Source organism: Phaethon lepturus, unplaced genomic scaffold, assembly GCF_000687285.1.
Source record: "Phaethon lepturus isolate BGI_N335 unplaced genomic scaffold, ASM68728v1 scaffold9963, whole genome shotgun sequence".
Classification (NCBI taxonomy): Eukaryota; Metazoa; Chordata; class Aves; order Phaethontiformes; family Phaethontidae; genus Phaethon; species Phaethon lepturus.
In genome coordinates this window covers 1-23,475 of record NW_010526947.1, presented here as the reverse complement: position 1 = coordinate 23,475, position 23,475 = coordinate 1, and the positions used below count along the sequence as shown (strand labels likewise).

At 37.6% G+C, this 23,475-nt stretch overlaps 1 protein-coding gene across 1 annotated transcript in view; it reads left to right on the top strand.

Moving 5' to 3' along the window:
• Positions 1 to 21,591, top strand: part of SUN1 (Sad1 and UNC84 domain containing 1) — a 24,004-nt gene extending 2,413 nt beyond the window's left edge. The window contains exons 2-22 of the mRNA XM_010283227.1: positions 4,236 to 4,427; positions 4,788 to 4,978; positions 6,128 to 6,154; positions 6,259 to 6,453; positions 8,205 to 8,327; positions 9,351 to 9,434; positions 9,733 to 9,843; positions 11,243 to 11,341; positions 12,002 to 12,095; positions 12,210 to 12,268; positions 13,457 to 13,602; positions 13,759 to 13,983; positions 14,495 to 14,581; positions 15,525 to 15,568; positions 16,536 to 16,671; positions 17,589 to 17,843; positions 18,409 to 18,493; positions 18,976 to 19,091; positions 19,588 to 19,755; positions 20,582 to 20,674; positions 21,112 to 21,591. Of these exons, the coding sequence (XP_010281529.1) occupies positions 4,236 to 4,427; positions 4,788 to 4,978; positions 6,128 to 6,154; positions 6,259 to 6,453; positions 8,205 to 8,327; positions 9,351 to 9,434; positions 9,733 to 9,843; positions 11,243 to 11,341; positions 12,002 to 12,095; positions 12,210 to 12,268; positions 13,457 to 13,602; positions 13,759 to 13,983; positions 14,495 to 14,581; positions 15,525 to 15,568; positions 16,536 to 16,671; positions 17,589 to 17,843; positions 18,409 to 18,493; positions 18,976 to 19,091; positions 19,588 to 19,755; positions 20,582 to 20,674; positions 21,112 to 21,225 (2,644 nt within the window). The 3' untranslated portion in view covers positions 21,226 to 21,591. The remainder of the gene's footprint in view (positions 1 to 4,235; positions 4,428 to 4,787; positions 4,979 to 6,127; positions 6,155 to 6,258; positions 6,454 to 8,204; positions 8,328 to 9,350; positions 9,435 to 9,732; positions 9,844 to 11,242; positions 11,342 to 12,001; positions 12,096 to 12,209; positions 12,269 to 13,456; positions 13,603 to 13,758; positions 13,984 to 14,494; positions 14,582 to 15,524; positions 15,569 to 16,535; positions 16,672 to 17,588; positions 17,844 to 18,408; positions 18,494 to 18,975; positions 19,092 to 19,587; positions 19,756 to 20,581; positions 20,675 to 21,111) is intronic.
• Positions 21,592 to 23,475: the final 1,884 nt, after the last annotated feature.

The window sequence follows — 23,475 nt, the reverse complement described above, 5'->3', positions numbered from 1 at the left end:
ATATATATATTTATATCTCTATATATAAAAAAATACTTTCATGCTGAAGTACACTTCTCTCCCTCCCACTTCTATTTGTTTTGCTTATATTCTGATCTGGCTTGTTCTGCCTTCGACAACTCAATCTTTTACAAAATCTGAATTAAAGAAATTGGCTTGTGCACATAGTACTGCAGGAAGCACAGTGAAGTGAGATACCGCAAAGCTATATTAATAGATTTGCTTATGACCTATTAATAGAATGTATATTAATACTCACTGGGATCACTGTGTGTTTATAACCGTTTGTAGTGCTTCAGCTTTGTGCTTGTACTCCTCCAGCCCAAATCAGAAAAGCATTAAACTGATACAGCTAAATAACTTTTATCTTCCTCAAAATGCAAGTCAAACTTGTGAATCTCACCCACTTGTGAGCATGTAATTTACACCCCCCTCTTCAGGCTGATCTGTCCTTTAGTCACCATCATCTTTTGAGTTACGGTGTTTCTGTCAATTTGGGTACTTTTAACACTGCTTTTTCTTCACAAATATGGATTAAGTTGGTAAGAACTTGGTTTATATTTTTCTGTGTGAAAGCATTAAATCAGAATGTAACTTTCTGCAAAATAGTTGAATAAAATCCTGTGTTGGTTTTTTACTTGTGTTCTGGGACTGATTGAAGCAATAGTGAAACAACTCAAAGTAGTGTCCTTGGTCAGTTAATATAAGCAATGTCCTGGTCAGAAAGCATACAAATATTCATATACTGATTATATGCCTGTGTCCATGTTAGAAGACATCTGTTTAGCTGTAGTTCTCTAGGTGTATTGTTTTTATCTATTATTATCTTGAATACTCAAGAATATCACTGCCCATTTCATTAAAGGAATATGTATAAAATAAATGACCCTTAAGGTCTTCCAGACAAAGCTATAGGTGTTTTAAAATTGGCAGATCTTATTCTCATTCCACTTACAAATAAACTTGAAAATTAACCCACTGAAGTCTAGAATTCTTATTCTGTAGAAGCTCCTGGGAAGGAGATACCAAGGTGATAGCTAAGAAGCTGGAAGTATCAGGCTAGACACAGTCGGCAGAACTGCCAGCAGCCATGGGAACTATTTGTTGGGCAAGGAACCAGTGTCTGCACTGTTTGTGTAGGTTATGTACGTGTGTAGGCTAATTGCAACCCACCTTTAATATGTTTTTTTGCTAGCCATACATATTGGATGGGAGTACCATCAATATACAGGTTCATTTCTGTCCTGTGAAAGAAAAGGCAAGGGGTTTTTTGTTTACTGTCATCTTTTCTGTAGAAGAAAAAAGGCTGCTTTCCAAAGTGTGGAAAGTGAGATGGCAAGTTAGGAGACTTCTGTCCTCTGTCGGAAGGACAGTATCTAGATAATTCTCTTTGCTTTTAGTGTGAAGAGAATTACTACCCTGCATAAGCAAGAGAGAAGCTCTCTTTTCATTTAAAGAGGAAAAGATACCTTTTTTAAAATTCCAAACTGTATTCAACCCAAACTGATATAAATGCTCATTGAGATACTTAGTAACAGCAAGTGTTCATAAACAGAAACAAATTGTGGCTGGTCACAGCTGTCAGCTTGTCCTGTGTACTTTGTGTTCTTGTGAATTGAGTATCTGTAAGAAACATGGGGTGAAGATGAGGAAAAGCAAATGCATAGTGGCAAGTGTAAATAGCAAAACTGAGTTCTGAAGCAACTGTTTAGGGAGGGACTCAGTAGTAAACCACTGCGGCTCTGACCCTTTAAGAATGAACAACAGAAAGAGCCGTATTTACCCGTATTCTCACTTCACATCTGTCTGAAAGCAAGCTGTCTAAACAACATTTTTGAAAACTAGAAATTATATCCTTTTGTACCTAATAAAACGTACACTAAATATGTTTGCATGTGAGGAGGCTCTTGTCTTATTTCCTCTCCCCTTCCCACCAGAATGTAAACAAGGATTAATAAGCGTAGTGTATATAGTAATGTATTGTATTCTGGGTTTGTCTTAAGCTGTGCTTAGACCGCTGCCTTGCACAAGGTTGCACTGCATGTGGCAGAATTAGCAGGGCAGACCAATAAGGTCAAGCAGGTGGTGCTGAAAACCTGCCATAAAATTCATGCACCTCTGGGCGATTGAGGAAGTTATTTTGGACAAGCTCTGGTTTGGCCCTGTAGGGATCACCCATTTTCTGCTGGAGCACCTATATTCATTGTCTGGGCTAGTTTTTTTTTAGCTGAAGGAAATGATGTTCTTGTGCTCTGACACAGTCCCACCTCAGGTGCTTTACTTTGCATTGTGGAGCAGTCAAGAACCTCATTTCTAAAGCACCCACCTTGTCAGAGTTAAATCACTGCTGAAGCGTAGCTACTAGGCCTTCTGATGTCAACTCACTTGTATGCCAGAGTAATACAAGGAGGCTCAGGGGACCTTGCCGCTCTCTACAACTACCTGGAAGGAGGTTGTAGCGAGGTGGGTGTCGGTCTCTTCTCCCAAGTAACACGTGATAGGAAAGAGGAAACTGCTTCAAGTTGCGCCAGGGGAAGTTTAGATTGGATGTTAGGAAAAATTTCTTCACTGAGAGTGGTCAAACATTGGAACAGGCTGCCCAGGGCGGCGGTTGAGTCACCATTGCTGGGGGTATTTAAAAGACATGTAGATGTGGTGCTTAGGGACATGGTTTAGTGATGGCCTTGCCAGTGTTAGGTTAATGGTTGGACTCAATGACCTTAAAGGTCTTTTCCAACCTAAATGATTCTATGATTCTGCAATGCATTTCATTATTGCTTTGTAATGTTCTGGGGTCTTTAATGATTGTGTAAGAAAAATTATTTCCATTGAATTGTTTTTGCACAAATACACTTTACAGTAGCTATTTATATGTTTGTTTTTTTTTAAAGAGAAAGCTTCCATTTCAAATACAGATTGCACAGTAGAATCTAATTCATTCAGACCTAATTTGCTTGGTTTTGTTTGGGATTTTAAGGAGAAGGAGCTGTTTTCATTAACAATACCTTGCTCAGCTCTTCCAAAAAAAAAAAAAAAAATCCAGGAATATTGAAGTAACTGCTTTTATGGCTCTCTATATCCCTTTGGCCCAAGAGGGTACAGACTCCGTAAGAAAGCTGGCCTAGCGCACTTAGCACATAGATACTTTGGGTCCCAGTGCTGAACGGTTCTAGAACCTGGCCTCCTGGTGCCATACCCTGTAACAACAAGCTCTGCTCAACTACGTAACTGAATGTTTCCTTTGATTGCAAGTAGGAGTATTCTGCTTTAATCTAAACTTCCATTTTAGTAAATGTATTTCCTCCTGAAATTATTCTGTTTAATCTGTCTGTTTGCCATGTGTTGCTGCTTTGTCTTCATGTAAGTTTTCATGGAGGCTCTGAGAGAATCAAGTGTAAAAGTGCGGAGTAGAGTTCCTGGGGTAATGATGTGAAGCTTGTCTACATGTAAACTTGCGTCTGTAGGATAACACTGAGAAAAACAGATGAAAGACTCTATAAACATTTTAAAATTTGTTCAGAGTTAAATATTTCTAATTATTTGTATTAAATATTTAAAAATAATAAATTTATTAAAATAATGTACAAGAAATATTTTTAAACCACTTTTTTTTTGAGTAATGGTAGTTAAACTAAAGTAGCTGAAGTAGGGAAGTCTTTAAGTATCCTAAGGGAGGGAGGTTCCTACTTGTTGGGAGATGGAAGTTCAGAGTAATGTGGCATATGGATCTTTGGTTCTCAAAACAAGGAATTGGCAAACAAACAAGCAAACAAAACCCCAACTTTGACTATAAATGACTCTTTACCTTGCAACGTAGAATGCATCATAATTTTTAATTTGCTGCTAGGTGTGGTGAAGAAACAGTCATGAATGGCTTCCTCTCTGAAATTGGTCGCAAAAGAACTATGTGTCTGAGGCTGTAAAACGAATGCTTGCTCTGGCTCACCTTCAAACATGGTTTCCATGGTGGTTGTTTCTTTCTAACTGTATTTGTATATCTTTTCAATTGATTTGCTTTCAGTTATTAAGCTTGTAATATGAATTGCTTAAGAGAATCTTGAATATCTACATACTTCTACGTTATTTGGGTTGCATGGCATATCTTGTAGGAATTGCTCCATAACCCTGTATAAACAGCTTGTAATGGAAACTTAGACTAACTTGAAGGGTGTGTTTGTTACTAGGGGAGTTTTCTCTTAAACTGTGGTAACTTTGCTGTTCTTGTTTTGCTGCAGTTCAAGTTATTCTTCATCTGCTTTGGATTTTGAGACTGAAAACAAAATAGATCCAGTATTTGATTCGCCAAGAATGTCACGGCGTAGTTTACGGTTAGCTGCTGCAGGACTTAAATCAGATGATGCACAAAGTGATATCCTTCATGACACCTCTTATGCCAGAAACATGTCCTTCAGAGATCAGTCTTCTAAGTAAGCATTTTTTTTATCATCGCAAATTAATTTATTGGTTGGAGTCTTGAGACTTCCTGTTTGAATATGACAGTACAAACATAGGTTACCTACTATTCTATTATTTGTTCTCAGTATTTACTGCCATATTTGAAAATTATGTTGAGTGTGTGGTTTGCAATGAAGTCTGTGCAAAAGTATAGGTGCTTGAATGTGAGGATTTTATTTCAAATGTGATTTGAGCTCTCTTATCATGTTAGTGTTAAAATACCTTGACTGCTTTGTTGGGTTTTTTTTGGCTTTTTTTCATTTAAAATGAGAGACAAAGAGAAATTTATATCTTTAGTGCTATATCTTATTTGTCTTTGCTTTGTTTCCTAGGACGGTGAAGCAACGCAGAAGTATGAATAAACAATCTGACAGCATAAGACACACACCAAGGAAAAATCTATCCAGCTCTTCCATTTTTAGCCAAAGCAGTTTCAATAGCCATGCCAGTGATGCATCAATGGTATCCACTGTATTGGATGAATCTTTGATTCGAGAGCAGACAGAAGTTGATCATTTCTGGGGTAGGCAATGATTGCTATTGCTTGTATCAAACTGTGAAAACTGCTTATGGCTTGGTGTGTATAAACGTATGTTCACATTCCTGCCTCATTTTCCTCACCCATTTTTCCATCCTGCCCCCAAATGTGTGCATATACTTACACTCTTGCTGTAGGTGTCTGCTGAATAAGAGGCCTACTGGAAATTCACAGTCCAGTATGTAAACTTGATTTACTGCTGTAGTCGACATCAGGACATGTTGTACAGACATGCACAATATGCCAGACAAACATATGTAATTTTGTGATGCAAGGCCATAGATTGTATAGATGTAATTATCTCTTATCATTACGTTCTTCAAAATGTGCATAGGGTGCTGTATTTAAAGAATGGTAAACATGTAACCTGTCCTTGAAAACCGAAAGGAAAAGCATTTCCTGTTTGTTTATAGACAGAAATGTGTTTCAACTTAACATACCTTAATCTGAAAGTTTCAAAGTAGTGGCACTTCAAGATTTCCTGAGAGGGTTTTTGTATGTGGCTGGCTGGTTTGGTTTTGCAAGTATATACAAGTGTGCTTTTCTGGAACTTACTTTTTTCATTGAAGAGGAAAATTTTGGAGTTGGCTACATGAAGTGTTGTGTACATAAAGTGTTGAGTAGAAGATCAACAACTTCTTATATCTCCCAATTCAGACTCCTTGTCTCTAGTTAGTATGCTTGTATCCCAGAGTCCTAATGTAAAGAATTATTTCAATCTTAGTAGAATGCGTTCTAAACTTTAGATTACCTGGCTCTTAAAACAGGATCTTAAAATACAGTAGTACCAAAGTAGTTACCAAGCAACAGAAACAGCGTAAGCTTGTAATTAGCTGCTTTAAAGTCACATGGGAGCTAAGAAAAGGTGTAGTTGTCACTCATATGATTTTGTCTGCTGCTTCCATGGTAGAATGCTTTTCACTAACTATTACTACATTAATATCTGAGTGTATGGATCTATTCCTGTGGTAGACTGCAAAATACGTTAAATGCTAATCATAAAGTGACTTTTCTTTGCAGTCTTAAAATTAGTGGGACTTCTAATTTGAGTTCTTGTCAGATATTGTGGTTGATTATGGGAATTCCTTATATTTGGGACCAAATCTGCTAATTTTTTTATTTTTTCCTGTCAAGGTCTTGATGATGAAGGCGACCCTAAAGGTAACTACACTTCCCTTTTCCTTCCACATGCATTCTATTTAATGGTAACTAGTCATGGCAATACTGATGTCAATGCGCTGAATGTTTTACTTTTGGTTTGCTAGGTAGTGATACTACGCTGATGCAGGGAAATGGCGATATAGCAACAGCAGAAGCGCAGAACACAATGATCAATGGCTACACTTGCAGTGACTGCAGCATGCTTTCTGAACGGAAGGAGGTTCTTACAGCATACTCGGCTTCTCATGTGCCATCTTCCAGAATTTACTCCAGGGATAAGAGCCAGAAACATGCATCTAGTAAGTTACTTTCTCTTGTGTCTTATCTGGATAGCAGCATGGTATACAGTTGATGCATTTTTCTATGTAGTGTTATTTAAGCACTTTTACTACCCTTCTAAATTTACCAATAACTAAATTCTAGAGATCAGCTTACATGAAATACCTTTTTCTGTATTAGTTGAAACTTGATGTACTTGTGAGCTTCTGATATATAACTATCAACTTTTTTTTTTTCAATTCTGAGTAGGAATGAAACAATTTCAAAATGACAATGCCGTGGTATCTTAACAAATTATATTTCCAAACTCATTTGGAACACAGTGGGCTGTTGCAACCAGCAATGATTGTAGGAGTCTTCTCACCTGGTATCAGCTCTATATGTGTCTGCTTATGAGGTTTTTGGTCAGGATTTTCAGACAGAAACTTTCCCTATGCATTCCAGTTATTTTTTTTCTTACATGATTTGAACTTTCAAGATTGAACAGAATTGTTACTTTGCAGTGCTTCTGTTATCTAAGAAATCTGAGAGATAACTTTCCTACTTTCTGCTTCGTAGTTTTGGGGTTTTTTTCTCCTTATTTAACCTGGCAGCTTATTAGAGTGTTTTTAGAAGCCAAACCTCAACTGCTTGAAAAATTTAACCCCAAAAGGGAAAAACTGATTCCAAATAGACTTCCTAGTGACTACATTCCTAAAGCTCGAAAACAAACGAATCTGCTGCAATTAAGGTTCTAGCTTTCCAAGGCAATCTCCATTCTAAGGATAGTTATCTGCTGTGTCTGCCTGCCTCTTGCATAGCATCTTGAATTTCTTGATTGTTGGTAGTCCTCAGTTACCACGAAGAAGTTGTTTCCTGAGTGGCCTTGAATTAGAAAGAACCAATTTTGGAATTCTGTAGGTGTGTTATTCATGAATGAAGTATGTTTTCAGTAGCAACAAATCAGTTTGTTTGAACTATAATGTGTGACTTTAAATGCTTTGAGGGAAGCATTTACCAAATGCTTTTTGGTAAATGTGTAGCACAGGTAGGAATTCTGTTGGCTTAGCATAATGAACTAAAAGTGGGACTGCATGAAAACTGTTTTCTGTTCTCCGGAGTTTGTATTCACACAGGAGAGCTTGACAAGGAACTCATCTTTGTACATTCCTTTGAACTTTAATCCAGTAGTTTGGGTTAAACTTGGGGAGGATGGGGCACACAATCATGGCAAGTTTTTGGAATGTGACTGATTCTAAGAAAGCAGCAGTATGGTGGACTACGGCTTTCTTCCTGTGGCTCTGAATAAGTGTGTGTCTCTAGCACTTAAGACAGACCACTGCAGTAACTTCTTCCAGTGTAAAAGCAGAGAAGTTGGGAAGTCCTCACCGTTGCAAATCCAAAATAAGGATGTAGTTTGTCTCTTTGGAGCTGTGACCCACAAAATCAGTATGGACAGCTCACATTGTTGAGAAATCTTTTGTTCTGGAAGCAAGGAATTCATTACTGCTTAGAGTTCTTAATTCTCACTGAGAAAATGTATTCTTGCTGAAGCCGTACATTCTATCTTGAAGGTGTTTTCCCTAGGATGTGTAGTTCTTACAAAAGCTTTGCTGTCATATCTAATGCAGCCAGACTTTTCAAACCAAGCTTGCTTAAGTTCGTACTACTAGCTAAAGAAAGGCTTTCCATGCTTCGTCCTCACTCTTCCACAAGCTAACCGTCAAGAGAGAATATAAGTACATCTTTATGTAGGTGAATAACGTGTATTCAAACTGTTTTTTTTCAATAGGAGGAACCTATTTCTACATGAGTAAGATTCTGCGATTGGTCAAACATGCTGCAGCATCTTTTGCATCACTATTAGTGCAACTATTTCAAATGGTTTTGCTGAAGCTGGGTTATGAATTTAAAGGTACCTCTTCAGTTGCCTTCCTTGGTCTCCACACAAAGCCAGAGTGTGTGTTGGGTTTTTTTTTTCTTATGGACTTCATCTTTTGGCACTGTGGTGTTCTTTTTAATAGTCTTTTGCCTGGCTCCTGTCCTTCTTCCTTCTTTATTACTAGTATTTACTTATCTCAGATGTACTATCCTTTTCATACTTTCTCTCTGTTTTGGAAGTATCAGGATTCACATATGTGAGATCTGTGTTACAGTTAAGATTCACGTGTTGATTTTTACTAGGAGGTGATAGAAGGCAATGGTTAAATTGAGAAACTTCAGTTGATTTTTTTAAAACTGTTTGGTGTGATCCTGTCAAATCCCAACTTTTCAATGTCTTTAGGTTTGGACTATCTTGTTACCCTTAAGCCCACTGTGCACTTAAAGCTTGATTCATTGTCTTGCAAAACTAAAGTTGCCATCATCACTGTGCACTGCTCTAAAGCACATCTTGTTTTCCATGAAAATGTTCAATTCTTCTCTTGGTGCTTTCTTTTCTATAATACATGCTCTACAAGTGAAGTTAAATTGCCATAGACAGAAGGTAACTGATTTTTGTGCGTGAAGAAAACTTTGCTCTCGCATTCTTTGTGCCTCAGTGCCTTAACTTGCTCATGCTTTCTTCTCAGTCTTTTAAGATCTCTGATAAAATACACACAAAGGTGTAACAGTTGGCCCATTTGACAGAATGATGGGAGTAGGGACTCAAGACTTGATGAGTTGTTACTTAGCGAAGTTCATTAAAAAATCCTATCTGAAAAGAACCAAAAAGATCTTTGAACCAAAAGGCCCTGCTTACTTAAAGAAGAAAAAATAGGATTGCACAGAGTAGGCTTCTTCCTTGATAATTTTTCATGTTTCCTGTGGGTAACCTGGCTTTAATAGTGAACCAAGCCAGTTTACCTAAAATCTGCGTATATGATAGCTAAAACATGCATATATGAAAGGCTTTGAACTTGAGAGTTACATTACATGTGTTTTTTTAAATGTGTTGCAGCTCACTCGGACTATTGTGGAAGCATGAATGTAAAGGAGTTTTACAGAGAAGATAGCCATCTTGGTGTAAATGAGGAATCAATATGTAAGTATAATGATTGATGTTGTCTTTTAGCCTGGGGCTGTACACCAGGTTGTTGCTATAATAACAGTATGAAATGCCCCATGACTCTAAGGAAGCTACAAATCAAACGTTTGGGAGAACAGTGATTGCCTGGTGTACTGTAGTATTTCCCCAAGCAAGTTTTATTCCACTGAAGTTTGCTTAGTGGTTTTTGGTTTGATAACTGATACCATGAAATAGACTTGTTCAAGTTATCTTGTAGCAATCTTGATTTGATCCTGGCTTTGTCCCATTAATCTACTGTTACCGCAACCAACAGGTGATGACTGTAAGGGGAAGAAACATCTTGAAATATACACCACAGACCACATGCAATCCTCATGGGCTAAAAGGGTAGCAAGGACCATTTGGCACACCTTTTCTTATGCAGGTTGACTTGGACCTTTTTTCTTTTGCTTTTATTTGCTTTGAAATCTCACAATGTTAATCATACATATTGTTTTGTGTTTGGGGTTTTTTTTACAAAGTAGATTAGAAGTGTAAAGTGTCTAGAAAATTAATGTACTTAATACCTTTCCTGTTTGACTTCTTGCTCTGATATTGGCTTTTATAGAAGCTTGGCAGACTGCTTACCTATTAGAAAAAACGAGGTTTAGGAATAGAGTACACTTTGTATGTTTAGAAGGAACAAATCAGATTGTTAATTTATTGCACTTTGGGGAAGTCTGTACGCTTGATGGGTTGAAAAGCTGCCTTTAATGAAAGCAGGTATGAGGTATTGGTATGCAGATTATTTGAATAAAGGGGTTTTAACATTTTATTTTTCGTTCTAGTGATAGTCAATTTTTACAGGAGTCTTACATAGGGGTAGAATCTTCCCTGTGAGATAAGCGTTCCCTAGCTTGAATGACAGAGGCATCAAGAATCTATTGAGTGCTCTTTATTCAGCAAAGGAAAATGATTTGAGACACTTCAGTCACCTAAATGCTTTGCAAAATATTGGGTTGGTATATGTATAATCCCTCAGATTAAGCCAGACACACCTGCTGATCTAAAAATGTAGGATTATTTTTCTAAATGTACACTACGTAGTTTGTTCTGTAGAACAAACAGTCCTAGTTTTGGATATAGTAATTGTTGGCTTTAGTGGGCTTTAAGTTACAGCATTTTGTTATAGTGCGTAATGGTTGGGTTTTTTGGTTGTTGGTTTTGGATTTTTTAAGAGACTCAAAACTGACATACTGAAGATCTTTGGGAACATTCAATTTAATGAAAATCTACTGCTTGTAACTTCTAGTAGGGAATATTTTCTATTATTTATCAGTATTTCTTATACATAATTTTCCCTAGGATTTAAAATTTTTAATTGTTCCCTCTTTTACACATGAACCTCGATAACAAACTTGATGTATAATTCAGAAAAATAAGATGCTTTTAAAGTAATGATATGCTTAAAACTTAAGGTAGTACTTTTTTTGCTATTCTCTGTTGTACTTAGCATGGCATTGTTAGATAAACATGCTACAAAATGTAAACCTTCTGTTGATTTTGGAAAAGTGATGTTCTAACTGCACAGATGCTGTTGATCATTCTGTTTATATGTGAGAATTCTGTTTCTAAATTTTCTTGGTTTCACTTGGTTTCATACTTATTAGTGCCTTGCTTTGCTTTCACATAGTGAAGAACCAAGTTTGTCCATTACTGAAAGGTAGGGTTTAAAAAACATGTAATGGGCAAGGGAATTGAGTCTGTTTTACTGCATGTACTGCAAAAGAACCTTAAGCTCACTTATATATGTGACCACATAGAGTTAATTTGTTATAATCTAGGTTACTTTATGCTTCACATGTTGCAAACAGTGGGAGCAACAGGATGGCTTGTGTCTCAGAAGGTGGTGTCTCTACTTTGGCTGGCCGTTCTTTCTCCAGGTTACTATCCTAATGTGTGTGTGTGTGTGCATTGCCTGTTCCTTTTGACAAACTAGGAATCTGCAGTATGTGACTTACATCAATTCAACTATGCTTATCCTGTAGCTTTTGTATCTTGAAATGCTTGTGCTACTTTCTTTATTGACCAAAATGTGCTTGATGAGAGGGTATATTTCTGTTCACAGCCATAATGGGAGACTAACCAGACTGTTTCATGAGGGAATGAGTGTGTGAATAGCACAGAATATGGGGTGTCAAGAATGATGGGGTGTGTTTGGTTTGGTAGTCGCTTCCTATCATGGTATTCCTCTTAGGAAAAACTGATGCTGCTAATCTGTGCATCTCTTGAAACATACAGACATCTTCAGTGCATGGTAACTTGGATTCAAGCATTAATACTGAATTTCTGGCAAGATACCATTATTATAACATAGAGCATTTAATCTTTTTGCATGACTATTGTTTTTCTTGAGCAGCTGATGTTATAATGCTGTCATACTTGTGATATCTAGATGTTCATAAGCTGCATGCGTTGCTTGTACTCATGCATTTCTCTGCTGTGCAAAATATTCTTGGCCACAATTGCATGTCACTCTGCTTAGTTTCTTTGAATGTGTGCTACAGTAATTATATTTCATACTACCAATTTTTGTCTTCTAGGGAGGGCAGCTTCTGGCATGTTCAGGTTGCTTAGAACTGGGTGGTATCAACTCATTACTCTGATGTCTTTGCTCAAGGTGTTTCTTCTTAGAAGGTGTGTATCCTTTGGAAAAAATTGTTTTGTGAGCAGATTATTCACCCAGTTATAATATAAAACAATAAAATGTGATAAATATATAATTTCTTGTAAACTTTTCTCTTTCTCTAGATGCCTTCCAAAGATCTACAAGCTATTACTGTTTCTTATCCCACTCCTGTTTCTACTAGGTATGTGAATTGTTCAGTTATCATAGAAATCAGTGTATGCTTATTACAGCTGTTCCGAAATAGCATTTTTAGCTCAACTTTCAGTTTATGAAGAAGATGCAGAAGCAAAAAAGAGCAGGTTTATTTGTGAACAGGGTAGTAATTCAAGACTTCAAAGTACTGACAAGTCAGTGAGCTTTGCGAATACCCTTGGTTTAATTTCGTAGAGCTCTTTAGACAGAGAGAGCGGGTGAGTGAGTAAATGCACTGAAGTCCTTTTTTTCTTTACATGCTTTCATAGGAATATGAAGCCTGTTCTTTATGAGCTCACTGCTACTGATTGCTTTGATGTTGTCTGTCTCCATAAAAGTGTGGTTAAGTTCTTTTACTAACTCATCCTAAATCTTTCCTTTGCTCTAGGCCATGCTTTAGTTGCTTAAAGTACTGCTATTTAGACTGGCTAGTTGACAATATTCTAGGTCAGCTGTCTAATTTGAAATAAAGTCAGTTTAAAATATTTACCGAAAGTGCTGGGCCATTTCTGAAAAGGAGTTTCATGTCTTTGCATGTCCTAAAAAACTTGTAGCTATTTTGGGAAGAAGATGAATCTTCTTAGAAACTTACAGTAGGGATTCGATTCCTTTGTACTAGGGAGAATAAAAAACAAAGAAGTTACCCTGTGTAGAAAATGCTGCTACTTCTTAGTAAGGTATTGCAAAAATAAATGTAATTGTTGTGAAATGTTAGATGGCTTCCATGGAAACCTAAGTTTCCTCCAACTTTTATTAGATATTATGCAATGTGGTGTGTAGTAAGTAGGGTATAAGGCAGGATATTTTTCCACTGAGATAAAAAGCAGTATTTACATCTGCCCTCAGTGAGCATGGCCTGTCTTAATCAGTAAATGAGATCTAGGTCCCAGAGCAGCAGTAGTATGAGATTAAGGATATGTCATGGTATAGAAGCAGAAGTTGCCTGCCTTACAACTGTGTGAGTGGTACTGATGGATGTTCCCTAATATTTTTGAGTGCTTGACTTAAAAATTTTAAAGCTGGCTCATGCTGACTTCTATTTAGACTGGAGTAGTGTCCACTGTGTGATATCTACCTTGCAAACTTAAAGTAGCATGTGTCCTTAAGAAGATGATTTGCGGATATAAGCAATCTTAAGGGAGAATTCTCTTGAACACCCTTTTTGTTTCTGATCTAGGTATATGGTTCTGGGGGTTTGATGGCTTAGTTTCATTATTACCTTCATTGAACTGGACAAGAATTGACAGGATACAGAGAATAGATGACTCTATTCATCTTCCTGAACCACAGGCTGATTCTTTTCACTCTGTGCAATCTCCAGAGGTAAGGAAGAACAGTCTAGAGAAGAACTTACATATCTTTTAAGACTTCTTAACTCCCATGTCTTCAATATTTTGCAATAACTACTTGATACACAAGGGTAATGTAAATAAATGTCTTGATTTTTATATATTAAAAAAATATATCTTTATACCTTAGGATACCATAAATATCTTTGATTCTGGTCGTGTAAGTGAGCTGGAAAAGCAAATGGCCTTCGTGTCTGACAGATGCCATCATCATGATGAAGAATATAGCAAAGTGATGCTTCTGCTCCATAATCTTCAAGATCAGGTTGCCCAGATGAGTGACAAAAGTGAAACATTGAAGCTAATAAAAAACGTGATGGGTCAACATCTTAAAGATATGAAACTGGAGGAGAAGGTAAGATAGTCAGTTATTGATGCTTTCTGATACTGATCAAAGTCTTCTGTTTTAATAATGCAGATTATTAGCAATTTGACTTTAGGATTCTTTCTGTTACGGAATTAACTGATAGAGAGTAAATGCCAGGGTGTAGTCATTGGCATTTATTCCTCCTTTGTTACTGCTGACAAAGAATTAATTCCAGATAGGTAGTCTAAAGTAGAATCTTACATTGCTGAAAAGCAGCTGGATTTATCCTGTTTTCATAATGAGAAAGAAGACTGTAGGGAGGACTAGTGACAAAGAAGAGGTTTTGTGGTAAACTTCACTGTGTGTAGCCCCTACTATTGCTGAATCAGGCCTTTATATTTATTACAGATTCTATAATTTCTCATACTACCTGCAGGATAAATCACTTAAGCACTCACTGAATGGAACACAAATTATGCATTGTAGAAAACACAAATTATGCTATTTGTAGTCCAAAGGAAAATATGCCACTTCCGCTCCCACCCCCTCTTTTTTTAAGACTGATTTGCTGGCTTTACATCAAGAACATGAGTTGCGCATCCTGACACTGGAAGACCTTCTTGGAAAACTCTCTGCTGAATCCAAGGTATTGAAAGTTAGCTTTGCTAACTCGCTCTAATTGTAATCTGTTGATAAAATACTTAAGGTTTTTGTTGGCTATCCCAAACCCCAGTTTGCTTTATCTATTACAGCGCTTTAAGTCTCAAAACTTGTTTGTGTTCTTGCTCCCCCTTCTTGGAGGGCGCTTCAGTCCAAAGGTTAAAAATTATTCACTTGACCAGTGAGGCAGGTTCTATTTGGAATAAAATCTTATTATACAGAGGCACAAACATAAGTGTGGGGACGCAGTCCTGTACAGGTGGTTTAATCCCAGCTGATAACTAAGCCCCACACAGACACTTACTTGCTCCCCCCTAGTGGGATGGGGAAGAGAATCAGAAGGGTAAAAGTGAGAAAACTTGTGGGTTGAGATAAAGACAGTTTAATAGGTAAAGCAGAAGCCGCGCAGGGAAGCAAAGCAAAACAAAGAATTAATTCACCACTTCCCATTGTCAGGCAGGTGTTCAGCTGTCTCCAGGACAGCAGGGCTCCATCATGCCTAACGGTTACTTGGGAAGACAAACGCCATCACTCTGAACGTCCCCCCTTCCTCCTCCCCCCTGGTTTATATGCTGAGTGTGATGCCATACGGTATGGGATACCCCTTGGGTCAGCTGTCCCAGCTGTGTCCCCTCCCAGCTTCTTGTGCACCCCCAGCCTCCTTGCTGGTAGGGTGGGGTGAGGAGCAGAAAAGGCCTGGACCCTCTGTAAGCACTGCTCGGCAGTAACTGAAACATCCCTGTATTGTTAACACTGGTTTTAGCACAAACCCAAAACTCAGCCCTGTACTAGCTGCTATGAAGAAAATTAACTCTATCCCAGCCAAAACCAGCACAGTGGTGCTAAAATCTGTCATTTTCGTTTAACGTTCTTTATCCTATTTCTGTTGCTTGTGTTTGTCTGTTAAAACTAACTTTTGTATTTTTTAGGACATCCAGAAGGAACTTGACATAGCCAAAGCAAAAACAGTGAGGTATAAGCACTTTTCAAATATATTTTGCTTTTTCAATCCTGGTGCTAACTGATGGCAATATACATGTTCTTCTTTGAAATACATACAACAAGGCTCATTTCCAGTGTGTGAGCAGTCCTACAGCTACATTTTTTTTTTACTGGAGAGCACTGTTAATATAGTGAAGGAGAATGAGTGACTTCTTACCCTATTACAAATGCGTTAGAATTTTCCTACAAATTGCTTACTGAAGTATACAGTAATCACTTCTGATAGAGTTTATATTTAAGTTCTTGAATTGCATCAATTCTAACCTTTGTCTCTGTTTTTGGTTTGTCAGCTGTACTACTTTCCACTCGTGTACTGTGTAATACTGGGATAAAAACGGCAGCACTTCATTAAGTAGTTTCCCTATTGCGAAGAGGAAAATAAACATGTATTTGCTGAATTGACATTTAAATTAGGTCTAAATCTAAAATGGCTTTAGAATGATGGCTCATAGTTTTTTCTATAGCATGCACTGAACACTGATCATATTGGTCATATGTGACCTGCCACTTAAGCTCAACTTGATACCTCCCTCTGAAAGCTCAACTTGATACTTCCCTCTGAAGTTACTCTGATTTAAGGTAACCTGAAACTCGCTCTAACCAGTGGCAAACTCATGCAAATAAAGTTTGACTGGTTTGCCAGAAACCTTAAGTTACCCAAATTCTATATATGCTTGAGTTATTAACTTGTCAGCCTGGTGATCTAAAGTCATCGCTGCTGGATTTGTTCACAACTTCAAAATACTTTGCTTTGAATATATTAATCTTAAGTATGCCTTAAATAACATCTTCAAGGAACTGCAAGCTCACAATGTCTTCATGGTGAATAACTGAACTAGGAAAACATTTTGTATTAGACAAGTATGTTCTCACACCTTTTGGAATTTGGAGTGATTCAAACTACTCTTTCCTAATTATTGACTCCTTGTTTTTGTCAGAGATGATGATGAACATAGTCAACTTTGGACAAAAGTTAAACAGCTAGAACTAGAGTTATCACGGATGAAATCGGAGCTGTTAACTGGGGAAAGTGTGAAGTCGAGTTGTGAGAAAATAGATGCCATTCATGAAAAAGTAAGTTCTGTAACTGTCCCAGTAAAGCTTGGTACTGCTTGATTTTGTTCACTAACTCTCTTGAAATATGCTGCAATAAGTAATGTGGGGGTAGTATTCATCTTAAAGAATTACAGTGTTTTATGTAGTGGTACTGTGAATTTTTCCATTGGTGCGTAACTTTTTACTAGACAAGAGTTTATGGCTTGTTTTCTACAATGGCAGGTTTTCTGCATTTAAGACAAGATGCAATAGCCATTCTGTATACAGTACTTTGCTATTCTTCCTGATGTATTTTGCTAACCCAGGGAGATGTGGAAAAGAAATTTATGTAAAAGCAAGTTAAGTTTGTTATCTGAAAGTTGTTTTAAAAAATTATGCTAAAGTTCTTTTAAAGCCTTTTATAAGATCTGATTAGAATGTAGCCAACAAAATACAGCAGTAAGTACTGACATAGGATTATCAACTTTGACTAAAATATCATCTTGTGATAACTCTCAAATATGATCTAGTGATTGTATGTGGAATCAAAGCATACCATAAGTGAGCAATTAAACGACTTGCTTAACTAGGCCTAACAAGTATAGTGCTCCACTTAGAGTTGTCACGGTGCCTTCTTTGAACTCTTGCAGTCAACTTTTTTTATTCTGAAGTATTAGTCAGACCACGAATGTAAATTGCATGGCTTACTAAGGCTTTGTTGGGTGTGTCTTGGTCACCAAACCGGTGAAGCATCTGGATTTCCCATATGTTCTTTTGCACACCTGTCTGGTCTGTTATTCCAGTGTAAGTCAATGTAGTTAAAACACATGTGACAGCTAGACTTCTGTGTAGTACTGAACCTATGTATGGATTTCACATGTGTCTGTTATACAGTATTACTTAACCGTTTACAGAGACTAATAATTTCTATTATAATTGTTAATGGCTTCTACTAGGTAGATGCCCAGGTCAAAGAATCTGTCAAGCTAATGCTTTTTGGTTATCAAGAAGAAGACTTTCCCGAATCGCTTCTCCAATGGCTGACATCCAACTTTGTGAGCAAAAGTGATCTGCAGACTTTGTTGCGGGATCTAGAGTTGCAGATCCTCAAGAATATTACTCTCCATATGTCTGTCACAAACCAAAAACTAACATCTGAAGTAGTAACAAATGCTGTGACTAATGCAGGGATTTCTGGAATCACAGAAGCGGTGAGTGAGTTCAGGTTCTCAAAAGTTCAACTAAAACTGTAGAGTCCTTTCATAGGCATTTTGTGGAGGATGACTGTCGATATAAATGTTAATGATTTTAAGAGATGTTGCGAACATTAATTGAAATGGGAAGAACTATAGAAAATGCTTTATCAAGTGTATTCTTACAGCATTAAGAATTTGTTACATGTTTATTTACCAATTTATTACCTTATTGCCTGTTCTGAACGTCTGTGTCTTTTCAAAGTATGCCATCTCAAAAATTGAAGAATTCCTAGGATACAAGTATACCAAAGAAATGCAGCTCAGGGTCTTGGGAAGATGGGGGGAAAGAACACAATTTTTAAAGAAAACACCGGTCAAGATGCAGTATGAGTTTATATTTCAAGATAGATAACCATGCATTAAAAATGGCCTCTGTCTTGACAGAGACTTTCAAAGACTTGTGATGGAGTGTAGCATATAAAAAAGATGGTTGCAACTTCACAGATGTGTATATATCAATTATCACGTTATTATTAAAATCCTTCTCTTTCCATTCTTCTCTTTATGTGTACATCTCTAGCAAGCACAGATTATTGTAAACAATGCACTGAAACTCTACTCTCAAGACAAGACTGGTATGGTGGATTTTGCCTTGGAATCTGGAGGTAAATAATAGGGGAAACACCATTTTTACTATTCATGTTGTTTATAGTATTTACTAAAAATCTTAGAATGAAGACTAAAGGTTAGTAGAGCGACCTTGTGTGTTGCCTATTCATCACGCTGCTGCAATTTATGGTTATGTATCAGCCTAGGTATACATGGACAGGGATAGAATGTGTCCAGCTGGATAGTGGAGAACCACAGATCTGTTTGTGTGGGGTGTACACACCACTGAACTAGTGACTGTGTATTTTTTCATCCCTCTTGAATGAAGAACCTTTAACGTGTCCTTAAAATAACATTGTACTTGATAGAAGCATTGTATTCCCCAGAAAATTATTAGACTTTAATGATACCTCTAATAGTTATTTTTCCTCAGAAAATAAACGGTAAAAATTAAGCTTTGTACAAATTTCTGCCATAAAAGTCTTCAGGAAGAAATTATTAATTACTACTTCTAACCTGATATATCTTTTTTTTTGAGGTGGCAGCATTCTGAGTACTCGCTGTTCTGAAACCTATGAGACCAAAACAGCATTAATTAGCCTCTTTGGAATTCCTCTGTGGTACTTCTCTCAGTCTCCCAGAGTGGTGATTCAGGTGATTAAAGGCTGAGTAAACAAATTCAGCAATATCATTTTGTGTTGAGTGGTTTGGATTGTTTTTTAGATGTTGGCTGTTTCTGTCTAACATACTGGGGGGCACGGGTACTTTGAACTGTGTTCCCAAGAGTGGAATTCTTCTGGTATTTCCTGGGCACTGCTTAAGTCCTGCTCTAGCAAAATTAAGACCCTTACAGGAGGCTTAGGTATTGCATTGGACTTCAGCAAAGTGTGAGCACAGGGAGAGTTCCTGTTGAGAAGTAATCTCAAGGTGGGTCTTCAAAACACTGATGGTAGTTCAGGCGGATATGCTGTCTTCTCGAAGAGTTCTACCAAATAGATAACCTTTGTTCCTGCCACTTACTATCTAAGACTGTCCCTAATAATAATTCAGACTCTATTACAACTCTTTATTACAAAAACATCATTGCAAAATGCTTGTGGGTTTTTGTTGTTGTGTCCCATGCTGTTCTCTCCCCGTTCCTCCTGTCTAGCCGGACATGTATCCAGGAAACTGCTGGGCTTTCAAAGGATCACAGGGGTATCTTGTAGTTAGACTTTCAATGAAGATTTATCCAACTGCCTTTACAGTGGAACACATACCAAAAACACTTTCACCAAGAGGAAATATCACCAGTGCTCCTAGGAACTTTTCAGTATATGTAAGTCTTGTCTCTGAACTGAGGTTGAATAAAGAATATTTGTGTTACATATCCTGAAAAATAATGACTTAAGGAAGTACAGCTAAGAAGAGAAACCATTTTTGTCATTGCTCTTAAAATTGCTTATATTTTTTAATGAGCTTTGAGACTAGGAGTAAGTGTTACAACTAATTTGGGGGGAGTTGTTTCTTTTCTCTTGCTTTGTACAGTAGTAAACATTTTTGGAGTGAGATGATGGTTTTTAATTTAGTATACTTCCTTCATATGCTTCAATTGTTCCATCCTTTCTCCATTCCCTCCCTCCCCCCAATTTTGGCTCTTCACCTCATCTATGATGTGCCTTAAATCTTTCTTAAAATTTATTTTAACTAGCACTTCAGTTGTGTAGGCATGATTGCAGAACAGAACATCACAGGCTACATCAGAGTGACGTGATATCTGAGGACTTTTTGTCTAGTTCTTTTAAATGCTTCAGTCAGTCATCTGCAAACATTTGAATCTTGACTTCAGTCTTGTTTATAACCTTGATGTTTTCCCATTTTTGTTTGTTCTGAGCAGTTTATGTTGTACACTGTGATACTGGTTTTGCCATGGAAATTAAGAGGTTTGACCATGAAAACATAAAAACATAACACAACTATGTGCAGTGCAGGAAACTCAAGTACAGAGCTGTGTCCGAACAAGCATTAAGTTATATGGGGAACATTCTGATCCTGGTTTGATAGCCTTCTGAGTGCTGTCTGCTGTTCAGTTATGTAGGCATGCTTCTGGTTTTGGTTTGATTTCAAATTTGACGGAAGCAAAAATCTTTATCCTGATGTTACAGGGTCTAGATGATGAGTATCAAGAAGAAGGCAAGCTTCTAGGGCAGTATGTCTACAATGAAGGAGGAGAACCACTGCAGATGTTTCCAGTGATGGTAAGTCTGGATGATAAGATTTAAAGTGTCAGGGAAAAGATATCCATGTTTTCTACAGTAATGCACAATGAGCGGTGAAGGAAAACAGCCTCATTCTCTGTTGGGCTCTGTAGTAGTTGCAGCAGAATGTATCTTCCTATGTGCTTCAAAACCTATGGTCTAAATAGATTAGAGGGGAGGAAGGGGTTGTGCCATCTGGACACAAATGGCATGAAGACGCTAAACATACGAAGAGTCTGCTTCATGCTTCTTCTGACTCTCTTCACAAAAAAACTAGTTGTAAGGCAAGGAAGGTTCTGTTCAAAGTGGCAGGAAGTTCCCAAGGCATAGCTTAGTAAAAGCTGGTGGTTGCAGGAATCTAAGGAAGCAACTTCAGTTACACCTGTTCATACTAGCAACATAACACTGGTTTGTGTGTTTGCTTTTTCCTTCTCCAGGAGAAAAGTGAAAATGCATTCCAAATAGTGGAACTGAGAATTTTTTCTAATTGGGGACATGCAGAATATACATGCCTTTATCGGTTCAGAGTGCATGGGAAACCTGCTGAATAATCTCCTACACTACAGCTTGGGTTGGTTTTGTTGTTGTACATTTTGTTCTCAATTTGTATATACTGGAAAGCCTAGAACACTGGAATCTTTAAAGGACGAGGATGCAAGATATATACTGCAGAACTATTGATCCTCTGATAAAGGCAGAAGACTGTCAGCAGAACTGTATAAAAAAAAATTTTTTTATTTGCTCTAATGCTCAGCTTGTGATTGCCAGTTAGCTTTATATTTTTGTGTCCATGCTGAGAGAAATAATGCATGCAAGCTACTCTGGTTCATAAAGCCCAGTTGGCAAACAGGTGACACCTATTTTATTACAAATGAATGTATAGGGTTTTTTAAAAGAATAAACCACACTTTCTGCAACTAGGAATCTGGGTTTTTTTGGTTTTGTTTCTGTTTTTTAAATCCAGGACTTTAACTGCATACTTCTGTTAACTCGGCACCATAAGCCAAAACCTGTTGTACCTTTTAAACACTGATTGTGGCTAAAGGTGTCCTTGAGTTGACCCTTCGTTTTGATCTTTTTGGTGGATCCAGAAGGGCTGCTTTGATACGTGTTGAATATAATAAATATTACTGTCAGGGAAAGTTAACACAACCAAAACTAGTTTAAACACCAGCAACTGAGAACGCTTTACTGTAATTTGTGGCCATCAATTGCTCTGAAAGTCAGGGATAACTTCAGTTACTTAAAGTTATTTTAAGGGTTTTTACCGTACCATTTTGGCCAGTTTGTTCTTCTGTCTAGTGTTAATTCCGCATCGGCCTTGATGTACTAACTGGCGCGGAGCTGATAAGCCTGCTAAATTGCTTAGTAAACACTAGTATACAGCAATTAAAAAATTTTAGTTTGTCAAAAGTGATCTCTTTGGGACAAAGTGAACTCTTCAGCCGTTCATTGTTATACTCAGTAAATGTTGTACTGTGAGAATGCAGTATGTGGAAAGCATGACTGAAGTGAGCCTCACTGCTTCACATTTACAAGAGGGACTTCTGTGCAGTACTGCCGTATAGAAACATATGGGCATTCTTTAGATCATCCCCAGCAACTTCAGTCGGGTGTAAGAAGATTAGAGTGATGTCTTGCTCTCTCAAAAGCAACGTTTCTGTGTAGAATGAGATGCCCCTTTTGGGATTGCTACTTTGAAGATCCTTTTCAGAAAAGATTCCTGAAGTGTACTTGTATGCAGAATTTTTATCTTGCTGTTTTAATGCATTTTAGTTATACATGAACTGTTAACACAGGGAACTGCTGACTGGTTTTCAGAATAGTTATGTATATTGCACAACAGTCCTCGAATGTTTAAAAAAAAAAAGTCTCCATGTGAAGAACTTCTTTTCACTTGAGCTAGAGACAGAACCTATGGCCTACACAGAGGAGCTAGATTACACATGTACAGGTGTTTTCATATTATAGGTTACATATTTAAAATTAGAATTATCCTGTATAAATTGAAATTAGGTAGCCAGGGTGGGAATATTTTGAATAACACTAACTTATTTTTAAAAAAGCAAGATAGGACTTTGTGCAATGTATTTTTGTAAATGCTTTTCAAAATGTCTGTTATTCTTTGCTGCCTCCAAACTGACAAGATGCTATTGAGATGTTTAAATAAAGAGTTTTAATTTTGGAAAGTGCATGTAATAATTGAAACGAGAAATAAAGCTTCTTTTCTGTATTTTTGATCACCTGCTTAAATAACTGAGGCTATGAGAGACAGAACTATTAAACTGACTGGTTGCTCACTGCGATGCTGGTTGGCAGAACCAGTTTTCCCCATGCTTCTGCCCTGCTTCTCGTAGAGAGAGCGATAATTAAGTGTGCTGGGGGGTGAAGTGAGGTAGCGTCACCCAACTCCCGGTGCATCTCAAGGAGGAGCTGAACACCTCGGGCTCCATTTTCCTGCCCTGTGCCTGCTGGAAGAGGAAAAACCCAGAAGCGGGTCGTTGCTTGATGCTTTCCAGCTCTTTGCAATACCGTTTCAAAAGATCCTCGTTTTGAATTTTTTTCGAATGTTTTGCAGGGTGGGTTTGGTTTTTTGTTTTTTGTTTTTTTGTTTTTTTTTTTGTTGTTGTTGTTAACCCTGCTTCCTCAGCCTTGCCTTGCGGAGGCGCAGCGCTACGCGGCGCCGTGCCGCTGCCTGCCATCCGCAAGTTTTTCCTGGCTTCTGCGTTTTACCTCGGTGCCGTGACACGGGAATCCACCCTGCACAGGGGCCCGAAGCTCTGGGCGTTCCGCCCCGCCTG